This window comes from Pinus tabuliformis, chromosome 1_2 (genome assembly GCF_031772625.1).
Source record: "Pinus tabuliformis cultivar Carrire ecotype Pingquan chromosome 1_2, CPIR1, whole genome shotgun sequence".
NCBI classification, from domain to species: Eukaryota; Viridiplantae; Streptophyta; class Pinopsida; order Pinales; family Pinaceae; genus Pinus; species Pinus tabuliformis.
In genome coordinates, this window is record NC_142298.1 from 359805466 (window position 1) to 359831993 (window position 26528).

General features: G+C 39.1%; 1 protein-coding gene across 2 annotated transcripts in view; it reads right to left on the reverse strand.

Annotated features, from left to right (window-relative positions):
- LOC149205861 (putative E3 ubiquitin-protein ligase ARI8) overlaps positions 1 to 26528 on the reverse strand; it is a 446435-nt gene that overhangs the window by 312231 nt on the left and 107676 nt on the right. For both annotated transcript variants that reach the window (XM_089395192.1, XM_089395193.1), the window contains exons 3-5: positions 19060 to 19168; positions 18852 to 18942; positions 18198 to 18370 (exon numbers count right to left, since the gene is read on the reverse strand). In XM_089395192.1, coding sequence (XP_089251318.1) covers positions 18198 to 18370; positions 18852 to 18942; positions 19060 to 19168 — 373 coding nt within the window. The remainder of the gene's footprint in view (positions 1 to 18197; positions 18371 to 18851; positions 18943 to 19059; positions 19169 to 26528) is intronic.

The following is a 26528-nucleotide window of genomic DNA, read 5'->3' on the forward strand; positions in this document are numbered from 1 at the left end:
AGCATATATGATACATTCTAATTTATTACATTATGATAAAATTGTCAATTGTCAATGCATAGACTATAAGTATCTAAATTTACATCACATTTACTCATGAATAATCACATAATGAAAATAGAAATATCCAAAATCAGCCACGAGAAATTTCTAATTTTTTGTCTCGTGGTTGATTGGGAGTCTCCTCCTACATAGTCGAATGACCTTAGTGCTCTTGATTAAATACAAGTTTCATACCCTAGTACCCTAAATTCTCTTGATTATTGGGAATCTCCCCTGCATAGAGGGCTTTGTTCTCTCGATTAAATACAAGTTCCATACCCTAGTACATGATAAAATCCAATGGAAACATTGAAATCCCCCCAATCCTGAAATCCTGAAAAACAGATAAGTCTGCTGGATTTTGAGTAAGATCTAAAATTCTACTTTCTCCATATGAAATCCAATGACGGCGAAACCACTCTCAAACATCCTGAGTCATTTCATGGTAATGTTAAAAATTTAAGTAAAAGGATGAAAATGAAAAATAAAGGAGAATATCACTTTTACTTTAAGAATTTAACATTACCATGAACTGCATATCAACACTAGGGCAAACAAATGTAAGAGATCTACATTAGAAAAAAAATAATTAAAAAACAAATGTTTTTTTGGGGGAAACGTGGCCCGTACGGCCTGGAAACGCATTTCCGGCCGTATGGCCACGTTTCCCGAAACGGAAACGTGGCCGTACGGCCAGAAACGCGTTTCCAGGCCGTACGGTACGGGGAAACGCGTTTTGTTTCGTTTCCCCTGGCGAAACGCCCCCTAGGGCCACGTTTCCTGCAACTTAGCTTTGCACTACGAACCATACAAGGCATTACATCTGCATCATGTGCAGGGAGTCTAGCCAGATGGTATTTCAATCGCGTAACCCCTCCTGACATCTTGGTCCCACACAATTTGCATTATAGATATGCCCGATTTGCCCCACCAACAGGCTCCCCATACTCCCAAAATGGGTCCAAGGGTTTTGGCATATTTGACATTTGTAGTGAGCTAATTCAAACCTAGGGCACAAAAAAACAAAAAACTGGCATTAAACCCCCCAACATAAAAAATAATAAGTAATAACCACCTCATTTAAAAAATTATTACATTATTTGCAATGTGAATGAAAAATGACAATAAGAGGGTGTGTAGTCGCACAGAATGTCTAGGCACCGTGACAACGCTCAGAGTAAGGGTTGTCACTCTTAAACCCTTACTCACTCCGTTTAGACTCTCTCCTAGACAAGTCAAGGGGGGTAGTCCCTAGGAAAATGGATGAAATAACCTATGAAGAAAACAGACTCTAGGAGATTTTAATGATGGACAACTTTGACAAAAGTAAGCGAATCTCGATTAACTCAAATGAATAGATTAAATGCTAATGCAAACAAGACATGACCACAAGATAGGAACAATTATAGACCAGTGCCTTTATATTCAATTAACCGCAGATTAAGTAAAACAAGCTATCCAGAACAATTTTCCAATATGTGACGAATAATGAGAGTCATGAATAATCAATACAAACGCCCAAAACTGTAACACGCAAGATATTCTAGATTTAAAATGATTTTCATCAACTGCCCAGATCTAGGATTAATTAACTTTTTCCAACAGTCAATATGATTTATCGCACCTTGACCATCATAAACTTTAAGATTTAGCATTTAACATCAGAAACACCAAAGGACTTGAATTTAGGCAATAAACATTAATGAAGTAAAACAAATCAACGGGTTAAAAAATTGAAATTTTTAATAGGCCATAGGCCACATTAAAAAATTTAATGTTTAAGCGAAAACCCCTTAATTTATTTTGTTTTAAATCCTTAGTCCCAAATTTAAAATTTTATGCTTAAGATTTTAAAAGTTCTTAGATTTTTATATTTTTTTAAATTTTTAAAGAATTTTAAATGTTTTTTTTCAAAGTCAAAATAAAACAAAAAAAATAAAATCTAAATGAAAACAAAAATCAAATTTTTTATTTTTTATTTTTTAATAAATCAAAACAAAAACATACTTAATAAATTTTTTAATACTACCTATCTAAAGAAACCAAAACTAAATTAAAATTTAATGAAAAGTAAAATACATATTCTAACCCTAAGCTTTAAAAAAATAAAATGAAAATAAAAATATCAAAACTAATCTAAATCATAAATATGCCAAACCTAAACTTACCTATCTAACCTAACGCACAAGCGTATAAACAAAAATCGTATGTATGCGTTTGTTGTTGGTGCAAGTCCGCAAGAGGGAGTTTGTAATGAATGAGGGCAAACAGAATGCGATGGGAAGTATGCTTGCACGTACACGTAAAGGAGATAGGGCTCGACGGTGGACAGGAGCCACGATGGGAGGATGGACGGCAGAGAGATGGCAGCGTGGAGAGGGTTGAGGGTAGACGGAGGTTGAAGGCTACGTGGACTGCGATGAAGGCCGTGGGCTCATGCAGAGAGCAAGTAATGTATTGCAGGTTGGAGCAGCGAAGAGTGATTTCGATGGCGAGGAGAATGGAGCAGGTGATGCAGCGATGGAGGCGAAGGGAGGATAGCTATGGCAGTGAGGAAATTGAACAGAAGGAAGAAGGAATGAAGGAGAAAAACGCTAAGAGGGAAGCTGCAGGTGGAAGGCTATACGCAGGTTTGCAGATGCAGCGTTTGAGGAGTTGGACGCAGAGGGAAAGGCAGTCCTTTGCAGGCATCATATGGGTGGCCAGAGGCCAGAGGAAGAGCTAGAGGCAGGACAACGTATTTTTATTTTTTTTATTTTCTTTGCAGGTTTAGGGTCAAAGTTTGTTTGTTGTGTATGCAGGTTTGTTGGAGCTAAAGCTTGGACTTGAGCAGCAAATCAAATGCAGAAGACAGAGCAAAAACTTCAAGCAAACAAAAATTCCCATATCCTAAAAAAACATTAAAACCCAAATAAAAAACAAAAAAAATCGAAATTTTTCCAAAAAACCCCCGGCAGCATAAGAAATGCATCCAGCAATTTAAAGTAAACCCAAGAAAACGAATTTCACACTAATGTGTTTTAATGCCTCATATTATATAAGTGAAACCCTAGTGAAATTATTTCCAGATGCAAGAAAAGAATTTAAAACCCTGGACTGCAAAATTCTTTTGAAGAAAATCCCTGCAAAAGGATGTTGATGAACCCCAGAGATCCAGATCTTACCCTAAAGGGCCTAGATCTGGACTCTACATGGTTTTCTCCTTCAGATCTGTAGCTGCAATACAACAAGGAACACCCAAACGATATGTACAATGACCCAAAAAACACGCAAGTCAGAAAACTAAAATTAATTACAGATCCATATACATGAATGGCAGATCTATCAGATCTAGGGAGTGCGAGTCCAACTCCGCTCCCAAATCTGATAATCTGAGGCTCTCAACAGCCAAATCTAACGATTTAGCATAGAAAAAGTTAATTTTTTTGAATTTTAGAGGAGGTACTGAGCTCAAAACCCTTCATGCATCACCCATAAAAAAAAAAAATATCTTATGATAAACCCGGGATCAAATTTAAGCTGGGCTTTTCAGAAAACACGGATCGAGAGTTGGTTGGTTCAACCAAGAACTTCCCGAATGCCCAATGATCTAATAATCAAGGATTTCCTGCAAAAACACAATTTAACCATCAACATAGAGCGAGAAAACGATAATAAAATTCAAATAAATAGAGATACCCGCTATTATATTCTAAACTTAAATTATCATTCAAACCCCAGCGACTGAGCAAAATACCTATACTCAAATCACTCTTCAGAAAGTTATCATCAATGGCTAAAAATAAATCTATGCATGAAAATGACACATTTTACAGTATTTCCATGAAGAGTAACACCAACAGAAATTAACCCCAAAGTCTTTCTTTATTGCTCACAAAAAAATTACAAGAGAGCTTTCCACTTAGTACATGATCCTGAGATCGGATGGTCCTGACTGACAAAATGACCTCCTATTTAAAGATAAATCCTCCAAAGGCTCGTTCGAGTGATCCTTGTCAAAGCAATCTCGACCGTTGATGAGGATTAAAATTTCTTTTAATCTCATTCGTCGAAATTTTAATTTATTGAGGAAATTTGAATTTTCCAATTAAATGAATTTTAATTTTTGAATTAATTTCCTCAAAATTTTGACTTTGACTTAACCCCAAGGACCAAAGGCTTAAAATTTATCAAAATAATTAATTTACCTTAGTCCCTGGTCCTCTTAAAATTTAATTTTTAAGGACCAACGAATTTTGCCCTTGAGGATTTAAATTTACCTAGGACCTAGAATTAATTAAATTTTTGGCTTAGGATTTTAATTAATTTTGGCCAGAAAATTTAATTAATTAACCTATGAGGGGATAAATTACTTTCCAACCCTCGGGACACTTTACATCATGATTTTCACATTTTTTGAGAGGGAAAACCCATCTGAAAAGGACTCTCACAGACTACCCAATTCTGCGACACAAATATAATCTAGCAGATCAAGCAATTTGTAATTAAATAACCTAACCAAATAGTTAGGATTATTCCCAAATAACTTTTACATAGACTCGATCTAAAACACAAGGACTCCCCTAAGATCCCAATGACAAAATCCACTCCGGCTTTGGGGTAAGGCTGAAGGAAAACTCTGTCGACCATCCAAGAATAGATCGACGAGACAAAAAAACCTTCCGGAATGTAGATCGTCACCAAAAAATTAGGTTTACCTAGGCAATTACATATACGACACAGATCTGTTGAGATTATTTACAATTTACACAGGCAGAAAGGGTATACAACATAACATGATGATCAAGTTGATGATAATAGTTGAACGGCACAGACATGTCCATCAGGCGCTATCCCTTTTGCGAAAAAAGGGGGTGTACTGCTATGCATGGTTGACACGTAATGGTCAACAGGTTGCATAAGAAAGTTGAAAAAAAAATGAAGCTTGATGTCCAAATATGGAGAAAATCCTTGAATTGGCTCATGGGCATGAAAATCATAGCAAATGGAAAAAAAACAAAGAAACAAAATGTTGGTAGGCAAAGAGGCAAGCAAGCATAACCCTAAATCTATGAAAAAATCATTAACATCGGGGTTTTTAAGAACATTCTTGTTAATGGAAGAAACGAAGTTTGTCGCACTGATCTTCAATCTTTGATCCACAAAAAAAATCTTAGTTGATGGTGATAATCATTGTTTGATCCTCAATCCCTCCTTGACAACCACCACAAAACTCTCCACCTTTCTTCTCCAACACTCAAAAACAAAAATGAGGAAAAAAAAGGCAAATTTCCCTTTTTCTAGCCACAGCCTGGCTTGCCCGACGATATTTTATATCGTCGCGCTATATTTTGCCGAGATATCGGCAATATCTCAGAAATATCGCGATATTTTCATGAGCCAAAATATCACGATATTTTCTCGACGATATTTCGACTCGCCAAAAATATCGTGATATCTCCGATATTCAGCGATATCTCGCCGATATTAGCATCACTGAACCATACATCATATGGGCTTTACCGTTTAAAATAAATGATTTCACAATGTGGCAATGGATAAACCGTATAATCAACTTGATTGGTTCTTACATCAACAAAAAATAAAAAATAAATAAAAAATCGTGCAATCATAACTTTTTAATGGAACATTACCTCTCAGCGACGAAACCCATAAACCCATCACGTCATGTCACCATCTGATTGATCAACACTCGCTTGACAGATTTTCATTCATTTGTTGACGTGTGCTCCATCAGTGCATCATTCGGACATGAAACAAAATTTGAAATTTTCCTTTGGCATTGACACTCCAACTGTTAAAGTTTAGCTGACCATTTTTACATGTGTTGCTACTCTGAATGTCATCGCATTTTGATTTTCGGAATTTACAATAACACTGACAATTAATCAGTGAGCGATTTAACCCTGTGTTTTACAACTAGGCGCTAATACTGAAACTGTCAACGCTTTTAAAATTATTTTGTACAAATTAATGTTGACACTGAAACTGTCAGCGTTTTAAAACCAGTGACTAAAATTGTGATAATAGACATATTGGGTCTTCCTCTTTTTCTAAGGACCAAACTTTCCAAATTTTCCTTTTCTTCTAGCCATGGCAGCAAGTGCTTGAACTTGCTCATTTGATCCCACATCACTTTTTTCTTTCAACCTTGTTTCCTCAATCTTACATGATGACCAAAAGACACTGAATGGGGTGGCTTCTTTCTTTCCATAGATGCTTGATATAAAGTTGCCCCATTCATTAGCATTGAGCACGACGATGGCCATCTTTTTGTTAGACATTATTTCCTCCAACTCTTATAGTTGGTCTCTTATTTGTGACACCCTCATAAGGTATGGTGTTATCCATTCTTCCTTTGATACCTTCATCTTGTATAGCTCAGTTCTCAAAGATATAACTTCTCTAGCAGTGCTTACGGAGAATAATTCCACTAGCTTATCATATATTTCTTTTGATTTCTCCATCTTTGCAACATAAGGGATGAGGGGATCCTTGATTGATTCTATAAGGATTCTTTGAGCCCTTATTTCTCCTTTCGTATATTTCGACAATGCTTGAGCTTCCTCTTGTGATAAATTGGAAATTGAACCCTTACCATGCCCAATAACTTCATTCTTTATGAGGATCAAATCTATCGTCTTTTTCCAAGCAAGAAAATTTGATGACCCAACCAATTTATTGTTTTCCTTGCAGAATGAAGTCATTTAGATTCAGACATAGATATAAAGATACTTGTCAAGTGAAGATGCTCCTTTGATGATGATATCTTCAACTTGATGCCTTCTTGAAGATGTTGATAATAGAATATGTCTTCTTGATGAAGATGTATTCCTTCAAGTATGCTTTGAAAAGTATTCCTTTCTTCAATGGGAGTGAGATTGCTTCGATTTCCTTGATGATGATGATGATGGCAATGCTTTTTCTTGCTTTCCTTGGATATAGAGACTTCAAGATGCTTCAATGTGTAGTCCTTCTTTGAGTGGAGGAAGGGTCCTTGAGGTCTTCTTTTCCTTGTGATGATGATTGTAAAATATGTGAGCTTCCCAAGAATGCTTCAAGTGTAGAACCCTTCTTTGGATGAGCTAGGGTTTTGAGGTCTTCTTAGATACTCCTTAGTTCCTTCCTTCAAGGTGATGAGTGGGTTAGTCCTTCTTGATGATTTCCATGCGCTCGACCCTTATGTATCCTTCTTAAATAATGGTCTTCAAGCTGCCTTTTCCTCTTTTCGTGGCCACCTTAGCTTTGAAACCATGTTGAGAAATCTAGGGCAGCTAGATTAAAAGATTTCTCTTACTTCGATAACTGCTTGTGATGTCTTTTTACTTAACTTGATTAGCTTCTTCTTTAACTTGATTATTATTGTGTTTTCTATCATCAAACATTTACCAAACAATGAAAATCAAAGAGACAAGAGGACACAAAATGTAGTCTACTAGCCAGGGCCAAAACCACTCCTCTCGAGAGGAAAACCCACAAGAATTCTTCTCTTCTTATAGAATCTTCAAATGATGAATTCTAACATCTAAGACCTTGACAAAGACCCCTCCAAAACCGAGTCAACCTTTCTCCTTGATGAGCTTTCTTTCTAGAAATTTCGACCCCAGCAACTTCTTCAGTAACTTCAATCCAATAGTTTCTTCTGCAACTTCGACCCTAGTAGTTTCTTCTACAACTTCGACCCCAGCAGTTTCTTCTACAACTTCGACCCCAACAACTTTTTAGCACTTGGACTTGCCCAACAACTTTCTAGCACTTCGACTTGCCCAACAACTTTCCAGCACTTCAATTTGCCCAACAAATTTAGAAACCCTAACACAAGAGAGAGAGAGAGAGATCCAAAACTTTGGTCTTGCTTTTCTAAATCATATCCTTGAATTTCCTCCTTTTCCAACTTCTTTCTTGAGGAGATCGAACTTGCTTGTTGTGTATCCAAATTAGGTCAAGTTCCTTCTTATATATAGGCTTTCCAAGGGTACGAATTGCCTCCTTGAGGCAGACTTGATATTTCATGTAGGCCGAGTTGCTTAAGGCAACATGACAAGGTCTTGGAGGGTCTCTGACTCTAATTTGACTCAAATAAATTTTTCTTTACAATATGTAACATGCCCAAAAGGGTCTTCTATACATGACAATGACTCTTATGACTTGCTGACTCAAAGACAAGCCCTAGAAGCACTCAATGGGTGCTTGACCTAAAAATAATTTCCCTTGAGCATGAAACCCATGCCTCAAGAATAATAACAATAAATTTATATTTATTTTTACAACAAATACCTAAAATCATGATTACATATGTCATTATGAAGACCGAACCTAGTCACATATTTCAACAAGTAGGAGCGACCCATTATCAACAACCAGGTCATACTTGTTTCTCGCGGTTCGAAACGGCTCAATTTTATATGCCCACTCATTAGAATATTTTCCATATGCTATGACATTAGGAAGCGTACCCACACAAATAGCCATTTTCTAATCACAACGCCTATTGGAAAACCAGATGGTGCTATTGGAAGTTCAAGAAATTTTAGGTGATTAGAAAAATATTTCAGACACAATTATCCTTTGTAGTACAATGAGTTATTCAATAACTTTTCCAACTTAATATTACCATCCCTTGGTGACCAATATGACCATCACCCTGTGGAAACAAGCTTTAGAATGCATATCGAACAACCGCAGAAAATACCATCCCTTTGGAATATAGATTTTTCAAACATGCCCTCCTTAACACTAAACTTTAAAAATCTTCAAAAAGTAAACCACTTAAGCAATCCATTCACCACTAGAAGGAGAACAACCCACTTCAAGGAATCCATCTACCACTATGAAGAAAACAATTCTTTCACCACTACAAAAATTTGATCTTTAGACCTCAAGTTCATCACATCATCTCAACCAATTGAGATTAAAATTGGAAAAGAACTCGCAATGATTTGTCTCTCATGACTAAAAAAGCACATGGACAAGCAAACTTGTCATCCTAGATAACATAAAGCAAAATTTGTTTAACTCAAAAACATACTTACCATGGAAGTAATGCAAATGATACACAACCAGGCCGGTCAAATAAAACCAAGCTTCCAAAATGGAGCAACTTCCACAGTAAGGCCAACCTCACTACAAGCAATAATGATAGTAGTTTTTGCTAGTTTGCACGTCAAAATTCATCACATTGTTGTATTTCTTGTATGACTCGACTTCATGTTGGCAACTAACAATAGTGAGTATAGCAGCAAGGCACACAAAACAATGCAAGACTAGGAAACGTTGAATGCTATGATAAAAATTTCATAAAATAATGAGGACCACTAGGATTGAACTAATAATCACAACCATAATAGAAGTTTCACTAAGTTGCACGAAACGTCGAAACATTTCGCAGTTTCCGAAATGGGTACGTTTAGAAACGTCACCTCCCAAAAATGGAAACGTTCGCTGAAATGCCATATATGTTTATATATATATATAAATTTATAAATAAGTGAATAACACATTATCTTGCAAGAAAAAAGGGAAAAAGACCCATAGATGACAATTTAGAAGGAAAACCAAGTCTATATTAACTCTCATAGATGATTACATAATGGTCAAGTTTCGATCAAGTTTCGGTCGCGTTTCGGAGTTTCGGGTACAGGTACGTCTCGAAACATCGGGTTCCCAGAAGTTTTGTGCAACATAGAAGTTTAACTAGTTAGAATATAAAAGGCACTAATCTTTGATCGAAAAATGATGCAGAAACCATTGCAACACTCCTTGTCAGTTTTTGTAGCATGAGAGGTGTTCTAGTCTCGAAACTTTGAGGAGAGGCTAAAACACAGGAGTTCTCCATAACCCAGAAATTGTTTCTGGAAATTCCACCTAGAAGTGTCTCAATTAGATTATTAGCCTATTTTTTAATATTTCATAAGTCTAAACTTAGGAAATCTGGTTAATTAATCAGAATTAATTGAGATAAGTTGTGAATCATCTACAAACTCACACGAATCAACCAGATATGATCTTGGCCCTTGATTAAGTTTTAATCTTGGTCGTCGCAGGTCCAACAGAAGATTATAAGAACAAGTCGATGGGTAGATGGAGAACGCACACACTAGAGATCGATTTCCTTGGAGAGTTCAATTCTCCAAAGAACAACAATCAGTTGCCAGAAGAGTTCAAGATTAATAAGGGAAGCAAAGATAGAGAGGGGCAGGGTCAGTGAAGCCGGACGAAGATTTTCCAGATCCGGCAAGTACTTTGTAAAGAGACCAAAATTTCTCCAGGAAGTTGCGCAAAAGCTTTAGAGGGCAGTTCGATTTGTTGAAGGAAGAAGACGTTTTCAGTTCCAAAGGCCAGGAAGGGCTTCCAGAATGTCGTAGAAGCATTTTCCCAGTCAGCAGTAGGCGAGATGGCTTGAATTGCAGAAATTCTGAGCTAAAGCGTTTGAGCGACTATGCAGATGTGATGCAATGTCTGTGCAGAGCTAGGTGGACGGCTTACTTTCCAGAGGTTGTCAAGCATCGGGATTGCTCAGAGTGAGGGTAATTTCCCTCAGATACTTTTTGCCAGTATTTTCTCTGCAGGATTGTCAGTTTTCGGCATCTAGATTGTACTCAGATTATTTCACTGTTGCATAATAATAAAAACCCTCAGTTGTTGCACCGGTTTTCCCACATTGAGTTTTTTCGAGGACATTTGTCCAAAAATAATTGTGTCAATTTTTATGTATGCTAGAATATTTCTCAGTTTCTAGTGCTATTATTTTCCGCAGTTTTAATTGTGAAGGTTGCAGTGTGATTTATTTGATATTTTTCATAGCAAATAAATTGTTAATTAATTAACAATTAGAAGAGGGAGTGTTTAAACAGATGGGGAAGCTCAGAAGAGGAGGCAAAAATTCATTGTTTAGAGGGAGCAACAGGGCGAATTTCTGGGCGCTGCGCAAAGCCTAAGCCAGGAAAATCGAATTACTTGGGGAAGTTCAATTTTCAGTCATGTTGGTAGAAAAATTTTACTTTCCAGTTGAGTGATTCTGGCAAGCAGAGCGAGCAGCAGCAACTCAAATTTTCGTTGAGCAAATTCTTTGTTTGGGTGCAGAAGGTTTTGCAGCAATTAGCAGAAGCAGAATTAGCGCCAGGTGGAAGAGAAATAGCACACACTAAGGGAAATTTCTCTCAAGGGATTTCAAGCTTTAGAAATCCAATTTTCCAGTTGGAGATTGGCAGAGTTTTTCACTCCGGAGGGGGTGTGTGTAGCAGATCCAACAGTAGAGCAGAGGGAAGGAGGGAGATTTTTAACCAAATTTAGAGATGGTCACAACGGGGCTTAGAGATCAGGATAGGTTGGAGGGAGCCTCCAACTATGTCATCTGGAAGGCTAGGATATCTTTCCTTCTGGATGAATTTGGCCTGAAAGCCTATGTGGAAAATGAGGTAGCAATACCCCAAGATGCAGATCAGCTGAAGGAGTACAGAAAAGAAATGGCGAAGGTGATGCAGATGATCTTGGATGGAGTCTGAGATCATATAGTCTCACATATATCTGGCAAGAACACTGCCAAGGAAATGTGGGGTGCAGCCTCCGAGCTATATCAGAGTTCCTCCGAGCAGTGGAAGACGTTTCTCCAAGAGAAACTCAGAAGCATAGGATGCAAAAGGGTGAAGGCATAGATAGATCCCTTCCTCGTCAGAATTCAGGAGGTTTGAGATCATCATTTTGCAGTTGGAGAGGCACCTCAACCGACAAAGCTTGTATGGTTGGCAATGAACAGTGTCTCAGAGCAGTGGCAAGTGCTTGTCCAAAGTATCTTGGGCAAAGAGACATTGCCTGCATGGTACAGGATTTGGTCAAACCTACAGCAAGAGGAATTGAGGCAAACTCTAGTAAAGAGCACCATTAGCGAAAGCAGGAGCAAGGTCGTGAAGGGTGAGAAGGAAGAGGAGAATGTGACCCTAGCATCAAAAGGTCCCAGTCAGGGACAGAGGGAAGAGAAGAAGAAGAAGACCTATCTAAGGTCAAGTGCTTTAGGTGTGGCAAGTTTGGCCACTACAGTACTCAGTGTCCTCTCAGGAAGAAGGACAACCAAGAGAAGCAGAACTAGGCGGAAGCATCCGTAGAGATAGATAAATTGTCCTTCAAGATGGAGGAATATTTCGCTATGTTTGTAGTTATACCTCCAGGAATGAGGTGGGGCGATATGGAGTTGTAGTCCCAGAGTTGCAGAATTTGGGCAAGGTCCATTACGGTGTCCTCCTCATGATTCATTACCTTGTTACAGGGGCCCACAGTATTTAGTAGAAGGATGGATCAGTGTTAATGATGCATTCAGATTCCTGAGTGATAGTTGCAAACTAGTAGCAGTCAGGAGTTGAGGAGCGCAATGCAGTATTGGCAGCAGTGCAAAGTGTCACAATGCAGAGGCAGCAATTCTGCAAATTCTTCAGTAGACAGTACAATGGTTAGTAGCAGTCAGGACTCAAGAGATAGATGCAGTAGACACAGTTGATTCAGTGTTTAGGATGCTTCTCAGTTGCAGTTGCAACAACAACAGATGAGACGGAGTTGCAGTGTAGATGTAGAGTTGGCAGCAATACAGTAGTGTCAACAACAGCACAGATGGAGCATCAGAGTTGCGCAGTGGTTGTTGGGCAGTGGCAAGCGGCCACAGTGGCTAGACATCATCTGCGTGACGGAGGGTGATACAGAGATATGGTGTTGTAACAATGGTTCAGTGCTAGAACACCTTCCTCGCAAAAAGGGAGTGTTAGTTTTTGTAGCATTGGAGGTGTTCTAGTCTTGAAACTTTGTGCAGAGGCTAAAAGACACGAGTTCTCCATAACCTAGAAATCATTTCTAGAAATTCCACCTAGAAGTGTCTCAATTAGATTATTAGCCTACTTTTTTATATTTCCTAAGTCTAAACTTAGGAAATCTAGCTAAGTAACCAGAATTGATTAAGATAACATGTGAATCATCTAGAAACTCACACGGATCGATTAGATATGATCTTGACCCTTGATTAAGTTTTAATCAAGGCCGTTGAAGGTCCAACATAAGATTATAAGAAGAAGTCGATGGGTAGACGGAGAACACACACACTAGAGATCGATTTCCTTGGAGAGTTCGATTTTCCAGAGAGCAGCAGTCAATTGTCGGAAGAGTTTGAACTTTAGAAGGAAAGCAGAGACAGAGAGGGGCAGGGACAGTGAAGTCGAAGGAAGATTTTCCAAATCCGGCGAGTACTTTGCAAAGAGGGCGAAATTTCTCCAAGAGGCTGCGTGGAGGCTGCGCAGAAGCTTCAGAGGGCAATTCGATTTGTTGAAGGAAGAAGAATTTTCCAGTTCCAGAGGCCAAGAAAGGGTTCCAGAGTGTCGGAGAAGCATTTTCCCAGTCAGCAGCATGCATGACGGCTTGATTTGCAAAAGTTCTGAGATGAAGCATTTGAGGGCCCGCGCAGAGGTGACGCATCGCCTGCACAGAGCTAGGTGGATGGCGTGCTTTTCAGAGGCAGTCAAGTGCCAACGTTGCTTGGAGTGAAGGTAATTTCCCTCAAATAATTTTTTGTCAGTATTTTCTCTACAAAATTGCCAATTTTCGGTATCTAGGTTGTACTCAAATTATTTCACTGTTGCATAATAATAAAAACCCTCAGCTGCTGCACCGGTTTTCCCACATTGGGTTTTTACGGGGACATTTCTCCAAAAATATTTGTGTTAATTTTTGTGTGTGCGCTAGGATATTTCTCAGTTTCCAACGCTATTATTTTCCGCAGTTTTATTTGTGAAGGTTGCAGTGTGATATATTCAATATTTGTCGTAGCAAATTAATTCCAATTGTTGCAATAGGATTTCAGACTTGAAATTTTCACACTCCTCATATTACTCAGGTGCATATGCACCATGAGTATGCAATATCAGTGTTCTCAAACACACTAGTAATGCTAGGCGAATTGAAACAGGAAAACAAGTCCTCTAATATGTGCAACGGGAAGAAGACAAGAGACTTGATGAAAATGCTTCTTCAATTAAAAAATGAAAGGCAGTCGCGGTGAAGAGATTATCCAAGGATAATACTTCAACCCAAACCTTGGTTGGTGCATCACATTCCATATTGGCATCAAAGAAACACCGGATGCATTGTCCCATTTTTCAAGGTTTTTTTTCCTTTTACCGGCACTCACTTACCAATATATATTATATAGTTATAAACATTCAATCTGGATCTTCTCCAACCTGGAATAATAGCACAAACTAAAATTTCATGACACGGGAACAAGCATACTCACACTGATAGAACATATGAATTAGACTGGAAGCCATAAACTCGCCAAATCAACTGAATTTTTATAATCAGTGACTAAATTTCCATCAATGGATAGAATTATCTGAAAGGTGGCACACTATCCAAGTGCAAAATAGGCGTCTTCTAGAAAGGTACTAGCCATCGACAAAGTTAGGTAACTGTTTGCAATTACAGCGATGTCAGTCGTAATACACCCCCTCCTAAGTCCTCACAATAACACCGGTTAAGAGGAGGTGGTTACTATGTTGACCCAAGATCCAAGGTGTCGTTATGGAAATAAGGTCTAGAAATGTTGATCTTTTCAACTTACTTAAAACCTTAGTTAGGCGTCACCATTACGTTCGTCTCATCAAGACGATTCCGGTGATATAAAATTGTGCCTCAATCCGACCTTCAGATCAAGAGATACGACCTTGAAATTCTGGCAAATTAGAGAGCGCCACATTATCATCCTTGACACATGGCACCCACGTGGTTACCATAGCTAATTTGTTGGTGCCACCTGGCAATGGTTTATTGGTTGTCAACCCATTCATGGATTGGGTTTCATAACCCCGCGTTATGCATTAATATGTAGGTCGTATGCATCTATATATATATATATATATATATATATATATATATATACTCGACGATCATCCTCTGTTGCCAAACTTCCCGTCGCCCAAGTCTCGTTACCAGGCCGTTACACTTTATGCATTCATGAGTTGCTCCAAGGTTGACCCTCCAGGCTAACCTATCTGTGGGCCCGCATACCTGCACCAATGGTTTGGTTGTCGTGCTCGCGTGTCTGCCACCACGGCCTAAGCATACATCGTCCCGCTCCCTTCAAACTTGCATCTCGCTTTGCACTCTCGGGAAATAACTTTAGGGCTTACGTGCCCTAGCGAAGCCACACCTATGCGCTAACAATGTTGTTGATTGGTCCACAGCCCTATACCTTACCTAGTGGCTCTGGTGGCCCCACTCTTGCCATGCTATCCCAGTCCTCACCAGCTTGGGCATTCCTTTCGCGCAACCTTCTGTGGGCTTCTGGGATGCAACCCCTCCGAGCTAACGTCATCTTGGGCCCTGACTTAATTGTTAATTTCCCCACTTAATCTTGGCCTTTCATCGCTGGCCTCGCGCTCGGTAATGCGTTGCAGTCATATAGCTAGTGAATTAGCTTTCAACTGACCCTCGCGCGGCCCAATACATCCATCCAAGTCATGGATATTAAGAGGCTGAGAATGTGGCTAAGGTCTTTCTCCCACTCCACACTATGCGCCATTTGTGAAAGGGGTTCAGCCACAGTGGTTCTGCAAACGTTTGGACCTGCGCCTAAGTGAAACCATAGCCATTCAGGGCTTATGAAGCACACTTCGGTGCTATACCTCCTAAGCTTTCCTCAAGTATACCCTCTCCAAGGTCTTGACGACCAAAGTACAAGGCATAGTACAAGAATTTGTCAATCCAGTCTTCTCAAGATCTGGGTCCTCAATACCTTACAAGGAATAGACAGATCTTGTCACAGAGATCCAAAGGCCTCTTTTGAGAAGCACATAAGCACAACAGGCTCCAAGAGTAACCAGAACACATATGGTGCCAAAAAGGCGACAAGGAGTCGATCATTCTGCAAGTACGCTGGAATTTTCCCCTTCTATGGTTTAATTACAGGCATAACCCATGAATACAGACGTATCACTCTCAAGACTACAAGCCCACAAACATTTCGCTCTTGTGGACAGGAAATCCAGGCATGAACTACAGTGCCACACTATTAATCTTCAGGCATTCACTGCTACAGGCCTGAGGCCACATAGTAAGCATAAAGAGATCATTAACACGGGCATGAGGCCACCTGATGAGCATCCAACGCTCATACCACATACAATGATGTTACACAATACATATAGTACTCATAAAGATAGTTGTATTCGTGCATTTCCTACATAAAGAGCATTAGCACAACGCTACAACATAAGAGCACATATTCATCAGAATGTTCCATTCCAGTCACAGTGACCCATGAATCATTCACACAGTGTATAAAATGTTAATGTAACAGCTCAACATGAACTTAATGAGCAGGAAGACATTTACAAACATTTATTTGGAGTTTAGCACTAGAGTTGGCGACTGAGATCGGCATGACAACTCTCCACCCAACCACAGACAGCTGCAGCCAAGCCTTACTTGCAACTGTCACCGCTGAGCTGGATTCCAAAGCTTGAGGTGGGGTGCTTTTGGGTGCTTTCAGCCATCCAAACCTATTGAAACAAGATATCACCAGGCCATTACTACCTTCATCCACTAGCTAAGCTCATTATGACTCACACAATTCATGCATACACAGAGTCATGTCAACATTTCACAATATAGAGAACCCCAGCTCACTTTCAGGAGAAGAGAGTCCACTATTAGGAAAGTTCATCAATGGTTAAGTTGTTAATGGGTAAAGTAATCACTTCTCCAGGTGGTTCCTCAGTGATTCAAGCACCGGAGCTTCAGCCGCAAGGCCATTCCTGGTGGTTCTTCAGCCCTCACAAACACCTGAGTGATTCTTACCAAATCTAATATGTTCATCAATCCACAAGCTTCCAGTGGTTCTTCAGCATTTCAAGCAAGCCACGCCCTCCTTGACAATTCACTCAGAAGGCTCCTCAGCAGGTGCTCCTTTCCTGGAGTCAATTCCATGCTAGAGACCGCTTGATCTCTCTCTCTCATCTCTGCATTTTCTCACACACCGTAGCTCTGAATGTTGCATCTGCTGCCAAAAAATATAGCTCCCGCTTGTCTGTGCACGTGAGATCAAGAGGGAGCGTGCCTCCTTCCATCCATGCCTGTCACCCCTCCTCTCCAATGGAAAAACTGCCTTCCTTCTTTCACAAGTCGCACAGCAGTCATCCCCTGACAGTGCAAGACATGCTGCTCATAAATTGTCCTTTTGTTTGCTTGCTGTTTGGGCTGAAGGACAATTGGACCAGTCCTTCCCTTTTCAGTTGAATTCAATGCACAATCAGTACATTTAATTGTTTTCCACCAACCAGGTATGTTATTTAAAGAACAACCATTCCCTCAAGCAACCCTCTTCCTCATGCAATGGAATCCGTGTCCCTTTCTCAGTCATTTTAAAGAAATTACAATTATTTACAAAAGGGGAAAATGTTAACCAGGGTATATCACATCACCAGCCATCTGGCTAATGAAGCTAAGCATGCATTCTTGGCAGAACATGTTAATTTATATAAACATTAATGATTATATTTTAACAGTCATTCTCTGCTCAAAAGATTGAAAAAGAACAAAAAAATATCTTGAGATACTATGCTGACATTCCAAGTAAAATATAGCAGAAATAAGTTATAACTTATAACATACTAATTTATGTGTTTGTGAGTCACCATATGAGAGATGGAATAACAACCATCAATCATTCATATAATCATGTCAGAGATTATCAAACTTTTTTGGCCCAAGAACCAAAAATTAGAAATTAAAAATAAATAAATATTCTATGCTGATATTCCTAGTAATAAACAGCAGGAATAACATATTTGTTTGTACGTTTGCAGCTTGAGATGAACAAGTAAATGTTAAAAAACTTGCCAGTGATCATCATTCATACTCTGCTTAAGAACAAAATAAATCCAAACTAGTAACATATTTGTTTGTACGTTTGCAGCTTGAGATGAACAAGTAAATGTTAAAAAACTTGCCAGTGATCATCATTCATACTCTGCTTAAGAACAAAATAAATCCAAACATACTGTGCTGATATTTCTAGTAATAGACAACAGAAATAACATATACGTTTGTGCATTTGTGACTAGAGAATAAGGAACAAAAAATCGATTATCGATAAAAGCATGTCAGGAAATGATATCCACCTTTCTGTTGTCTTCAACATATGATCTAAGAAGGTAGCGCATGTACTTCTTTCTATCTTCATTAGAAACCAAAGAAAAAACCATATCTTCACCAACAGCAGCAACACATAATGGATCAGGACATCGTAATGTAAGGCATCCAGGTCCATCATTTATTGATGTATGGATGTAACCTTCACATCAGAGAGGAGGAGTTAAACATCTTTTCCAACCTGCTCATTGGTTAACTCAATCCTAGCTCGTCTGATCTAAAACATCATGCATGAAATGCTCAGAAGAAAAAGATTAGAGAATAAGTTCATTTTTCATGTCAGAACACAACAAAATTGTAGAACATTTGTCATAAGCAGTGAGAAATAAAGGATAAACCATACATTAATAGAGCAGCAAAGAATAATGCCAAGCTAAAAAGCAGTCAACATGTTTGCAAGGTTAGCCAGTTTAGCGCTAGATTATAAGTTACAACGTGTTTTAAATCAAGTGGCAAACCATAGAACTGTATGAAAGTGGAGAATGCAATCTAAACCATTATGTAATAACAGCTAATTCTAGCTTCCATTATCTCCCTCAGAAATACAAAGCAATAAGCCCTTCCTAAAAGCCTTGCCAACAATGTAATAAGTTGGTAATCTTATTTAGGCATCTTCACAATACCTGCCCAGCATGTGTCACAGAAGCGATGGCCACAAACAGCTGCCTTCATTCTTTCACGACCATAAGTTTCAAAGCATATACCACAAGTTAACTGCCAAAAAGGAAACAATGATGTCTAATGATATGAAGCAAAGGATTCCTTTGATGCATAGTCAATTGCATTTTCATGATAAAAATAGCTGTCGCCCAAGTCACAGAGACTACTTGCCTCCTTTACATATGATCTTATTTCTACAATTGGTTTTTCCAACAGCCCAACAGTCTTTCGCACATTCTCCTCGTCTGCAAACCATTCATCATTGACTTTACTGACACTCCTGCATGAGACACGTAAGTCAAGACAAAATATGCAGTGTTTGTAATAAAGAAAATAAGCCAATCTAGTCCTGCTTTAGAAAAAACATTTGTACTTTCACACAATAAATTACATATTAGTAGAATTTAACAGTTAGATTTTTTATCAAACCAACATTATTGGTTATAGAAGACATGCAAAACGACAATTATGCTAACTTCAAGATATGCTTCATGGGTAAGTATAATGGAGTGCAGAAGATGTGTCCAGCTGCCCAAACATCAGACATGAACTTACTGAGGCCTACCAAAAATGCCATGCATGCTTTCTTCAGAAGACAAGATTTGTCTAAGGTGATTTCTTTGTTATCAGCTGTTCAAAGGACAAGTAGTGATTAAGCTTTTCCATCAGTCAAACAACATTTTTGATTTCTAGAATGAAGATCTGTGGTTATATTCAATCTAGAGTTTAGCTATTCCATATGGAAGCTTCTATTACACACAAGAAACACTCGGAACCTTGTAGCAGAACCATGATAGTTCTAACTGCATCCCTTTTTCAGAGGTTTAAATCACTTCTTTATGACATTTTAAGTTTTAACAAACTCCCTTTGCTTAACAATGTTTTGCCACTTTATAAATTTGTCCCATCATGTATCACATAACTACACAACTGCCAGACTCAAAGTCAAAAGCCTATTGCTGGCTAATCAAACGTGGCTCATAACATGTTATCCCTTCATGAGATCCCCAATATCTGAAACATGACTGCGCGTGAGGCTTCCCCTAGATGTCAATACGGTCATTATAAGCAGTGATGATAATATCGGCGAGATATCGCCGATAATCGAAAATATTGCTGAGAAAATATCGCAATATTTCCAAGATATCGCCGATATCTCGGCAAAATATCACATGACGATAGAAAATATCACCGAGCAGGCTAGGCCACGGCTAGAAAAAGGGAAATTTGTCTTTTTTTTCTCCGTTTCTGTTTCTGAGTGTTGGAGAAGGAAGAGGAAGAGTTTTGTGGTGGTTGTCAAGGAGGGATTGAGGATCAAACAGCGATTATCACCACCAACTAAGATTTTTTTGTTGATCAAAGATTGAAGAACAGTGAGACAAACTTCATTTATTCCATTAACAGGTATGTTCTTAAAAACCCCTATGTTAATGATTTTTTCATAGGTTTAGGGTTATGCTTGTTTGCCTCTTTGCCTACCAACATTTTGTTTCTTTGTTTTTTTTCCATTTGCTATGATTTTCAAGCCCATGAACCAATGCAAGGGTTTTCTCCATATTTGGACAGCAAGCTTCTTCTTGTTTTCAACTTTCTTATGCATCCTCTTATTGCCATTTTTCATTCACATTGCAAAATGCAAATAATGTAATAATTTTTTTTAAATGTGGTGGTTATTACTTATTATTTCTTGTGTTGGGGAGTTTAATGCCAATTATTTTTTTTGTGCCCTAGGTTTGAATTAGTTCACTACAAATGTCAAATATGCCAAAAGCCTTGGACCCATTTTGGGAGTATGGGGAGCCTGTTGGTGGGGCAAATCGGGCATATATATCATGCAAATTGTGTGGGACCAAGATGTCAAGAAGGGTTACGCGATTGAAATACCATCTGGCTAGACTCCCTGCACATGATGCAAATGTAATGCCTTGTATGGTTTCTAGTGCGGAGGTTATACAAAAAGCTCTTGAAGCAATTGCTGAACAAGACAAAAAGATAGATGCTAGGGAGAGAGCACTGGTCTCAGATAGATAGTTGCTAGTTTTATTTGTTTTACTACATATAAGTTTATAACTCATGATGATGAGATACTTTTATATATATGATGTTATTTTGTTTGAGTCCTTGATTGGACAATTATCAGGGATCAGCAGGATTTCGTATCGCCCTTGAAGTTTGATGTATCATTTCTATTTGACATCATATATCAATGTTTTCTTCATATTTATGTGTCAATGTGTTTAGTTCATGTTATTATTGCTTTATATGTTTAAAAATCTGAAAAAAATGAATATATTATACATTTTTTATGCTTGCCGATATTTTCGCCGATATTGCCGATAAGATGTTTTCTGGACCCTCGCCGATATTTTGCCGATAACGATATTATCAACACTGATCATAAGTACTATTTATCCGGGTGTTGATTTGTATAACTTTCATAAATAGTCAATTCTTCCGTTTCAAAATTCAAATCCCCATTATATATCTACAATGTCTGTTTGATTTGATATCCTGATGGTAATGCAAACCTATGCTAAGCTGGTCAGGTTTCCATAGATTTAATTTCTGTGCTTAAACCATTCCATAGGATACTTCAAACAAAGATAGGAATAAACTGCATCATCAGATGCTTCCATCACGAAGCAGTGGGCATTTCTCAAGATAAATTAGATTTTGATTAACAGCTCAACATGTGCATTCTTACCAAGGGTCTTCTTCTAGGAAGATATTTGGTGGGTAGTGTTACCCCTTCTAGCAGGGGCACCTGTGCTAACATTTTACTTTCATCAGCTACTGAAGTAGATGTAATGTTGTCGATATTTGAGCAATAAAAATTGGAGTGTGCTATTCTGTGGACGTCTATGGATTGCTGCACTCCAAGATGCCTTGGCAATGGCAGATAAATTAGGCCATCAAGTGTATGCAACAAAATACAGGAGTCAATTTCAAAGCGCTAAAGCAGTATATGAAGAGAAGCTTTGAAATGGATCAAATTTTGACTAGGATAGTAGGATGAGCAGCAACAGCAACTCGATCCAGGCAGATCAATTAGTTGGGCAAGGTGTGTCCAACAACATTGAAAAGGACATGCCAAAACATGGAATTGCAAGCTGGACATCATGTAGAATAAATAAAGTAAAGCTGTCTTTAGAAAAGCTCCAAGGTGTTATCGACTCTGTACAGGGAGCAGATGGAAGTTTGAAATTAAATACCATCACCAGTGATAAAATGAATGCAGTTGCTGTTGAGAAATCAATGTACTTGTACATTAAAGTTGATTCCTCTTACTTGATAATTACTTGTGAGTATTTTTTGGCTTTTATTACTTAATTATATCTTCTTCATCAAGTAATTACCAAAACATAAAATACATGAAGATCACAGGAACACAAAGAACACAAGATATAGGTTCCAAGCCAGGGCAAAACCCCACAAAGGGGAAAACCCAACCAACTTCTCTTCTTATAGAATCAGATCATCCAAGACCCGAAGACCAAGACCAAGACCTCGACCTCCTCAAGACCCAAGTCAGCCTCCTTCAAAACCTTTCTCAAACAAGTCAAAGCTCACAAAGTGCTGGCCAAACTTCACCAAATCTGCTCCAACTAAAAATTTTGGCCCTACAACTAGGATCTGCAGTTCAGACCTGCAACTTTGGCCCTGCGATTCGCAGGGAAAAAACCCTATAACCCTCACACATGTGGGCAGAAAACAAGAAATTTCGGCCTTTTCTCTCTCCTTGGACTTTTTGCTCTTCCTTCTTTAACTTTCACTACAAATATTCTTCTTTCTCAGAGATTGAACTTGTGAGTGTGATTGTGCAAATGAGGACGAAGTCTCATATATAGTCTTTCATGTGGTCAAATTAGGCCTCTTCTAGGCCGACTTGGCCTTGGGGGTCAAAAAGACTCTTTTAGACTCAAAAATAATACTTTTCTTTTATTACAAAATGTCTAAATGGGACTTTGACACACGACAAAATTTCTTCTTGACTTAAATAAACCCTAGAAGCACGAAGAACGTGTTTGACTAGAAAAATAATAATAATTTTTCTTTTTCTTCTTTTTGTTTTTGCTTTTTCATGAAATATACATTGATACAAGTACAAAAATAATTATGAAGACTAAACCTAGGTACATCTTTCAACACTCCCTCTTAACTAGGTAGCTATGAAACCGGATTCGTCCAAACCCCTGGACGAATCCCGAATCGGACGAATCGGACACGATTCTGTCCTGACACGTGTCATGTTTCAATGACTCGTCGTGTCATATCCGGGTACGTCGTGTCATGAGCGTGTCAAAAAAATGAAGAACGTGTCACGATTTTGGAATCGAATCCTGGTTTCGGATTCGTTTTTCGGGCTGCTGGTAGGTTTAAGTTCGCTGTTGTCATTCCCATTTGACCGCATTTGCAACCTTAACATCGATTTGGAGCGAGTAACAGCGATTTGGAGCGGCGGACCGCATTGCAATTTGCAGGTTTAAGGTTAGTTTGCTGAGCTGTTAAAACTTAATATGTATCACGCCTTATCAGTGATCAGTTTGCATAAATTGCGTGACACAAAACCCTTGAACCACTGTAATGTTGGGTATATAGAACCAGTCACCACAACGTATGGAGCAACGCCATATAATCTGAGCCACTGAAATCTAACAATGCTCCAGTCGTTAAGAACGAGCCTTTGAAATCATGAACGAGTCGCCAGTGTTATATTATCACTGTGCGATCCATTTCTGTGTGAGCTATAGATAGATGCGGGCCACCAATGACCATGATACATATATGAACCATAGTTAAATTAATAAATAGACAGAACAAAGGTATACGCCACGGCCCACTGTGTTTTATAATAAAGGTTACATATGTAATATTTCAGAGCTGCAATGACAAGAACTGAGTCTGTGCATCTTGTTTATTACCTTGATGATGGAATGAGTGAGCAGAAGCGTGTGTAATAAGAGTGTTGGGTTTGGATATTTTTATAAACGGAGTATGGTATTCACTATTCAGTTGGCAGAATGGACACACTTGGCTTTGTCTGAAATATGTATCTCATGGCCACAGCTTTAAAGTAGAAAATGCTTGCGTAATGTTCAACTTACGGCTATCGATATATACAAAAACATCATAATTTAGTTCTGCAGTGAAGATCCATGTTAGAACAGGCCATTAACCTATAAATCAGAGTCAAGAATGAGTTCGTTGTACATTTCTGGGCATAGTTTAGCCTCCATAATGTGATTGAAATGCTAAACGGAGTAAGTGTGGGGTCATCCTCTGCGTATTATTGAATTCTGGGCCGGGTTTCTCCACATTGGCATGAGTTGGAAAGAGCTGAAGTCTTCCTCTTAGTGGCTGTGCGTATAGCTGATAAAGATAGCCCATTGTGCATAGGCCTAGAGTACTCAGAAGTGCCACAAATTCAACATATTTAGGGCTGCTGAGAACACTGTCTTTTATAACACTCAGACCTTGGCCTGTCCTGGCAGTGTAGAAGTTTACAACACTGTCTTTAATTTTTTATACAGCAACCTAGAATACATTATACAGCCAGTTGGCAGTGAGCCACTGCTAGCCTATAAAATGAACTTGATTCTTGTTCATTTCTTTTGCTGTTTGCATTTTAAAAATTTTACAGCAGTTTGACTGTTTGTTCATTTTTTTTACAGGTTGAGGTAACATGGCTCAATCAACGGCAGGGGCAGCAAGGAAGGGCAAGAATGTCATGGGTAGAGATGCTCTTCCTCCCCCAATATCATCAGAGTCTGCTGCAAGTAATCTTGAGGGAAGAGGAGTTAAAGACAATGAAAAATATCCATTGTGGAAATATGTCGCAAGAGAGGATGGGTCAAACAGCAAGGGAAAGGGAGGAGGCAATGTGCAATGGAAATGCAGCTTTTGTAACATTTCTTTCACGAGCACATATCACCGTGTGAGAGCACATTTGTTGGCTATACCTGGTAAGGGGATTGGAGCTTGTAAAGATATTCCTAAACCAAAGAGAAAAGAATTGGTAAAGGAGGCCCATGTTGGTATGGAACATGTGGCACTGGCTTCAAAATCAAAAGCACCCAAGGGCAAGAATGAAGACCCCCTTCCATTTTTGAGGAAAGCCACCTCCAAATTTCCATTTGAGAGTTCTACTTCTACTGGGGGACAAGCATTAAAAAGAAGATCACTTGGTCCAATGGACAGGATTTTCCAAAAAGAGAGACGGGACGAGCTTGATCTCACCATTGCCTTCTTTTTCTATCAAAACTTCATATCATTTAATGTTGCACGTTCACCTTTATTTGTTGAGATGTGCCGAGCTCTAACTCAAGGGGCTCCAGCAGGGTATGTGCCTCCTGGGTCAGAGAAGCTGAGAACCACATTGTTGACGAAGGCAAAAAAAGAGGTGCAAAAAATGCTCGAGCCTATTAAGGCATCATGGCCAACATCTGGGGTTAGCATTGTTTCTGATGGATGGACAGATCCAGCACGACACCCAATCATCAACTTCATGGTGTCTTCCTTGAATGGTCCAGTTTTCCTGAAAGCAGTGGATACACTTGGCGAATACAAGGATGCACAATTTATGGGTGAGTTATTTATTAGAGTTATTGAAGAGGTAGGTGTTGATTCTTGTGTGCAAATCATTACAGATAATGCACCTGTTTGCAAGGCGGCTGGCATGATTGTGGAAGCTAAATATCCACAAGTGTTTTGGACACCTTGCATTGTCCATTCATTGAACTTAGCACTGAAATCCATTGCTTCTGATGTGCTTTGGATTGGAAGCATTATTGAGGATGCAAGACATATCCGTAACTTTGTGCAAAATCATACAAATGCCCTCACTATCTACAAGGAGTACAGCAATCTATCATTGTTGAAGATTGCTGATACACGGTTTGCATCTTCATTCATGATGTTGAAGAGGTTGAGGGAGGTCAAGACTGCTCTTGGGTCCATGGTTATTTCTGAGTTTTGGTCTTTTTGGAGAAAGACAGATCAGGCAGCCTCTAAAAGAGTGAAGGACACGGTACTAGATGATGCTTGGTGGGAGAGGGTAGATCTAATTATTTGGATCATGGACCCTATCATCTCTTTGCTTCGAGTTGCAGATACAGACAAACCCATCCTAGGAGAGGTTTATGAGGGATGGGATTCCATGATTGAGTCTGTGAGGAGCATTATTCTACAGAGTGAGTGCCCCCCGTATGAGACATCACCAGAGGCCTTCTGCGATACCATACATGATATTCTTGTCCGCAGATGGGACAAGAATTGTACACCTTTACATTGTTTGGCTCACTCATTGAACCCCAAATACTACAGCCATGAGTGGCTGAATGGTGGACCTTCCCGCAGATTCCCTCCTCACATGGATGGTGAAATCTCACAGGGGAGGAAAGAGGCGCTTCAGCGGATTTATCAGGATAGTGCATTGCTTGCTGAGGTGGAGGATTCCTTTGCAGAGTTTTCCACTGGCACTGGTCGGTTTGCAGGTTATGATGTGATTAGAGACAGGGGGCTTAAGAAGCCCTACTCTTGGTGGGCATATCATGGGGCAACAAGCCGTCCTCTTCAGCAGTTAGCCATGAGGCTCCTCTCTCAGGTGACTTCATCCTCTTGTTGCGAGAGGAATTGGAGCA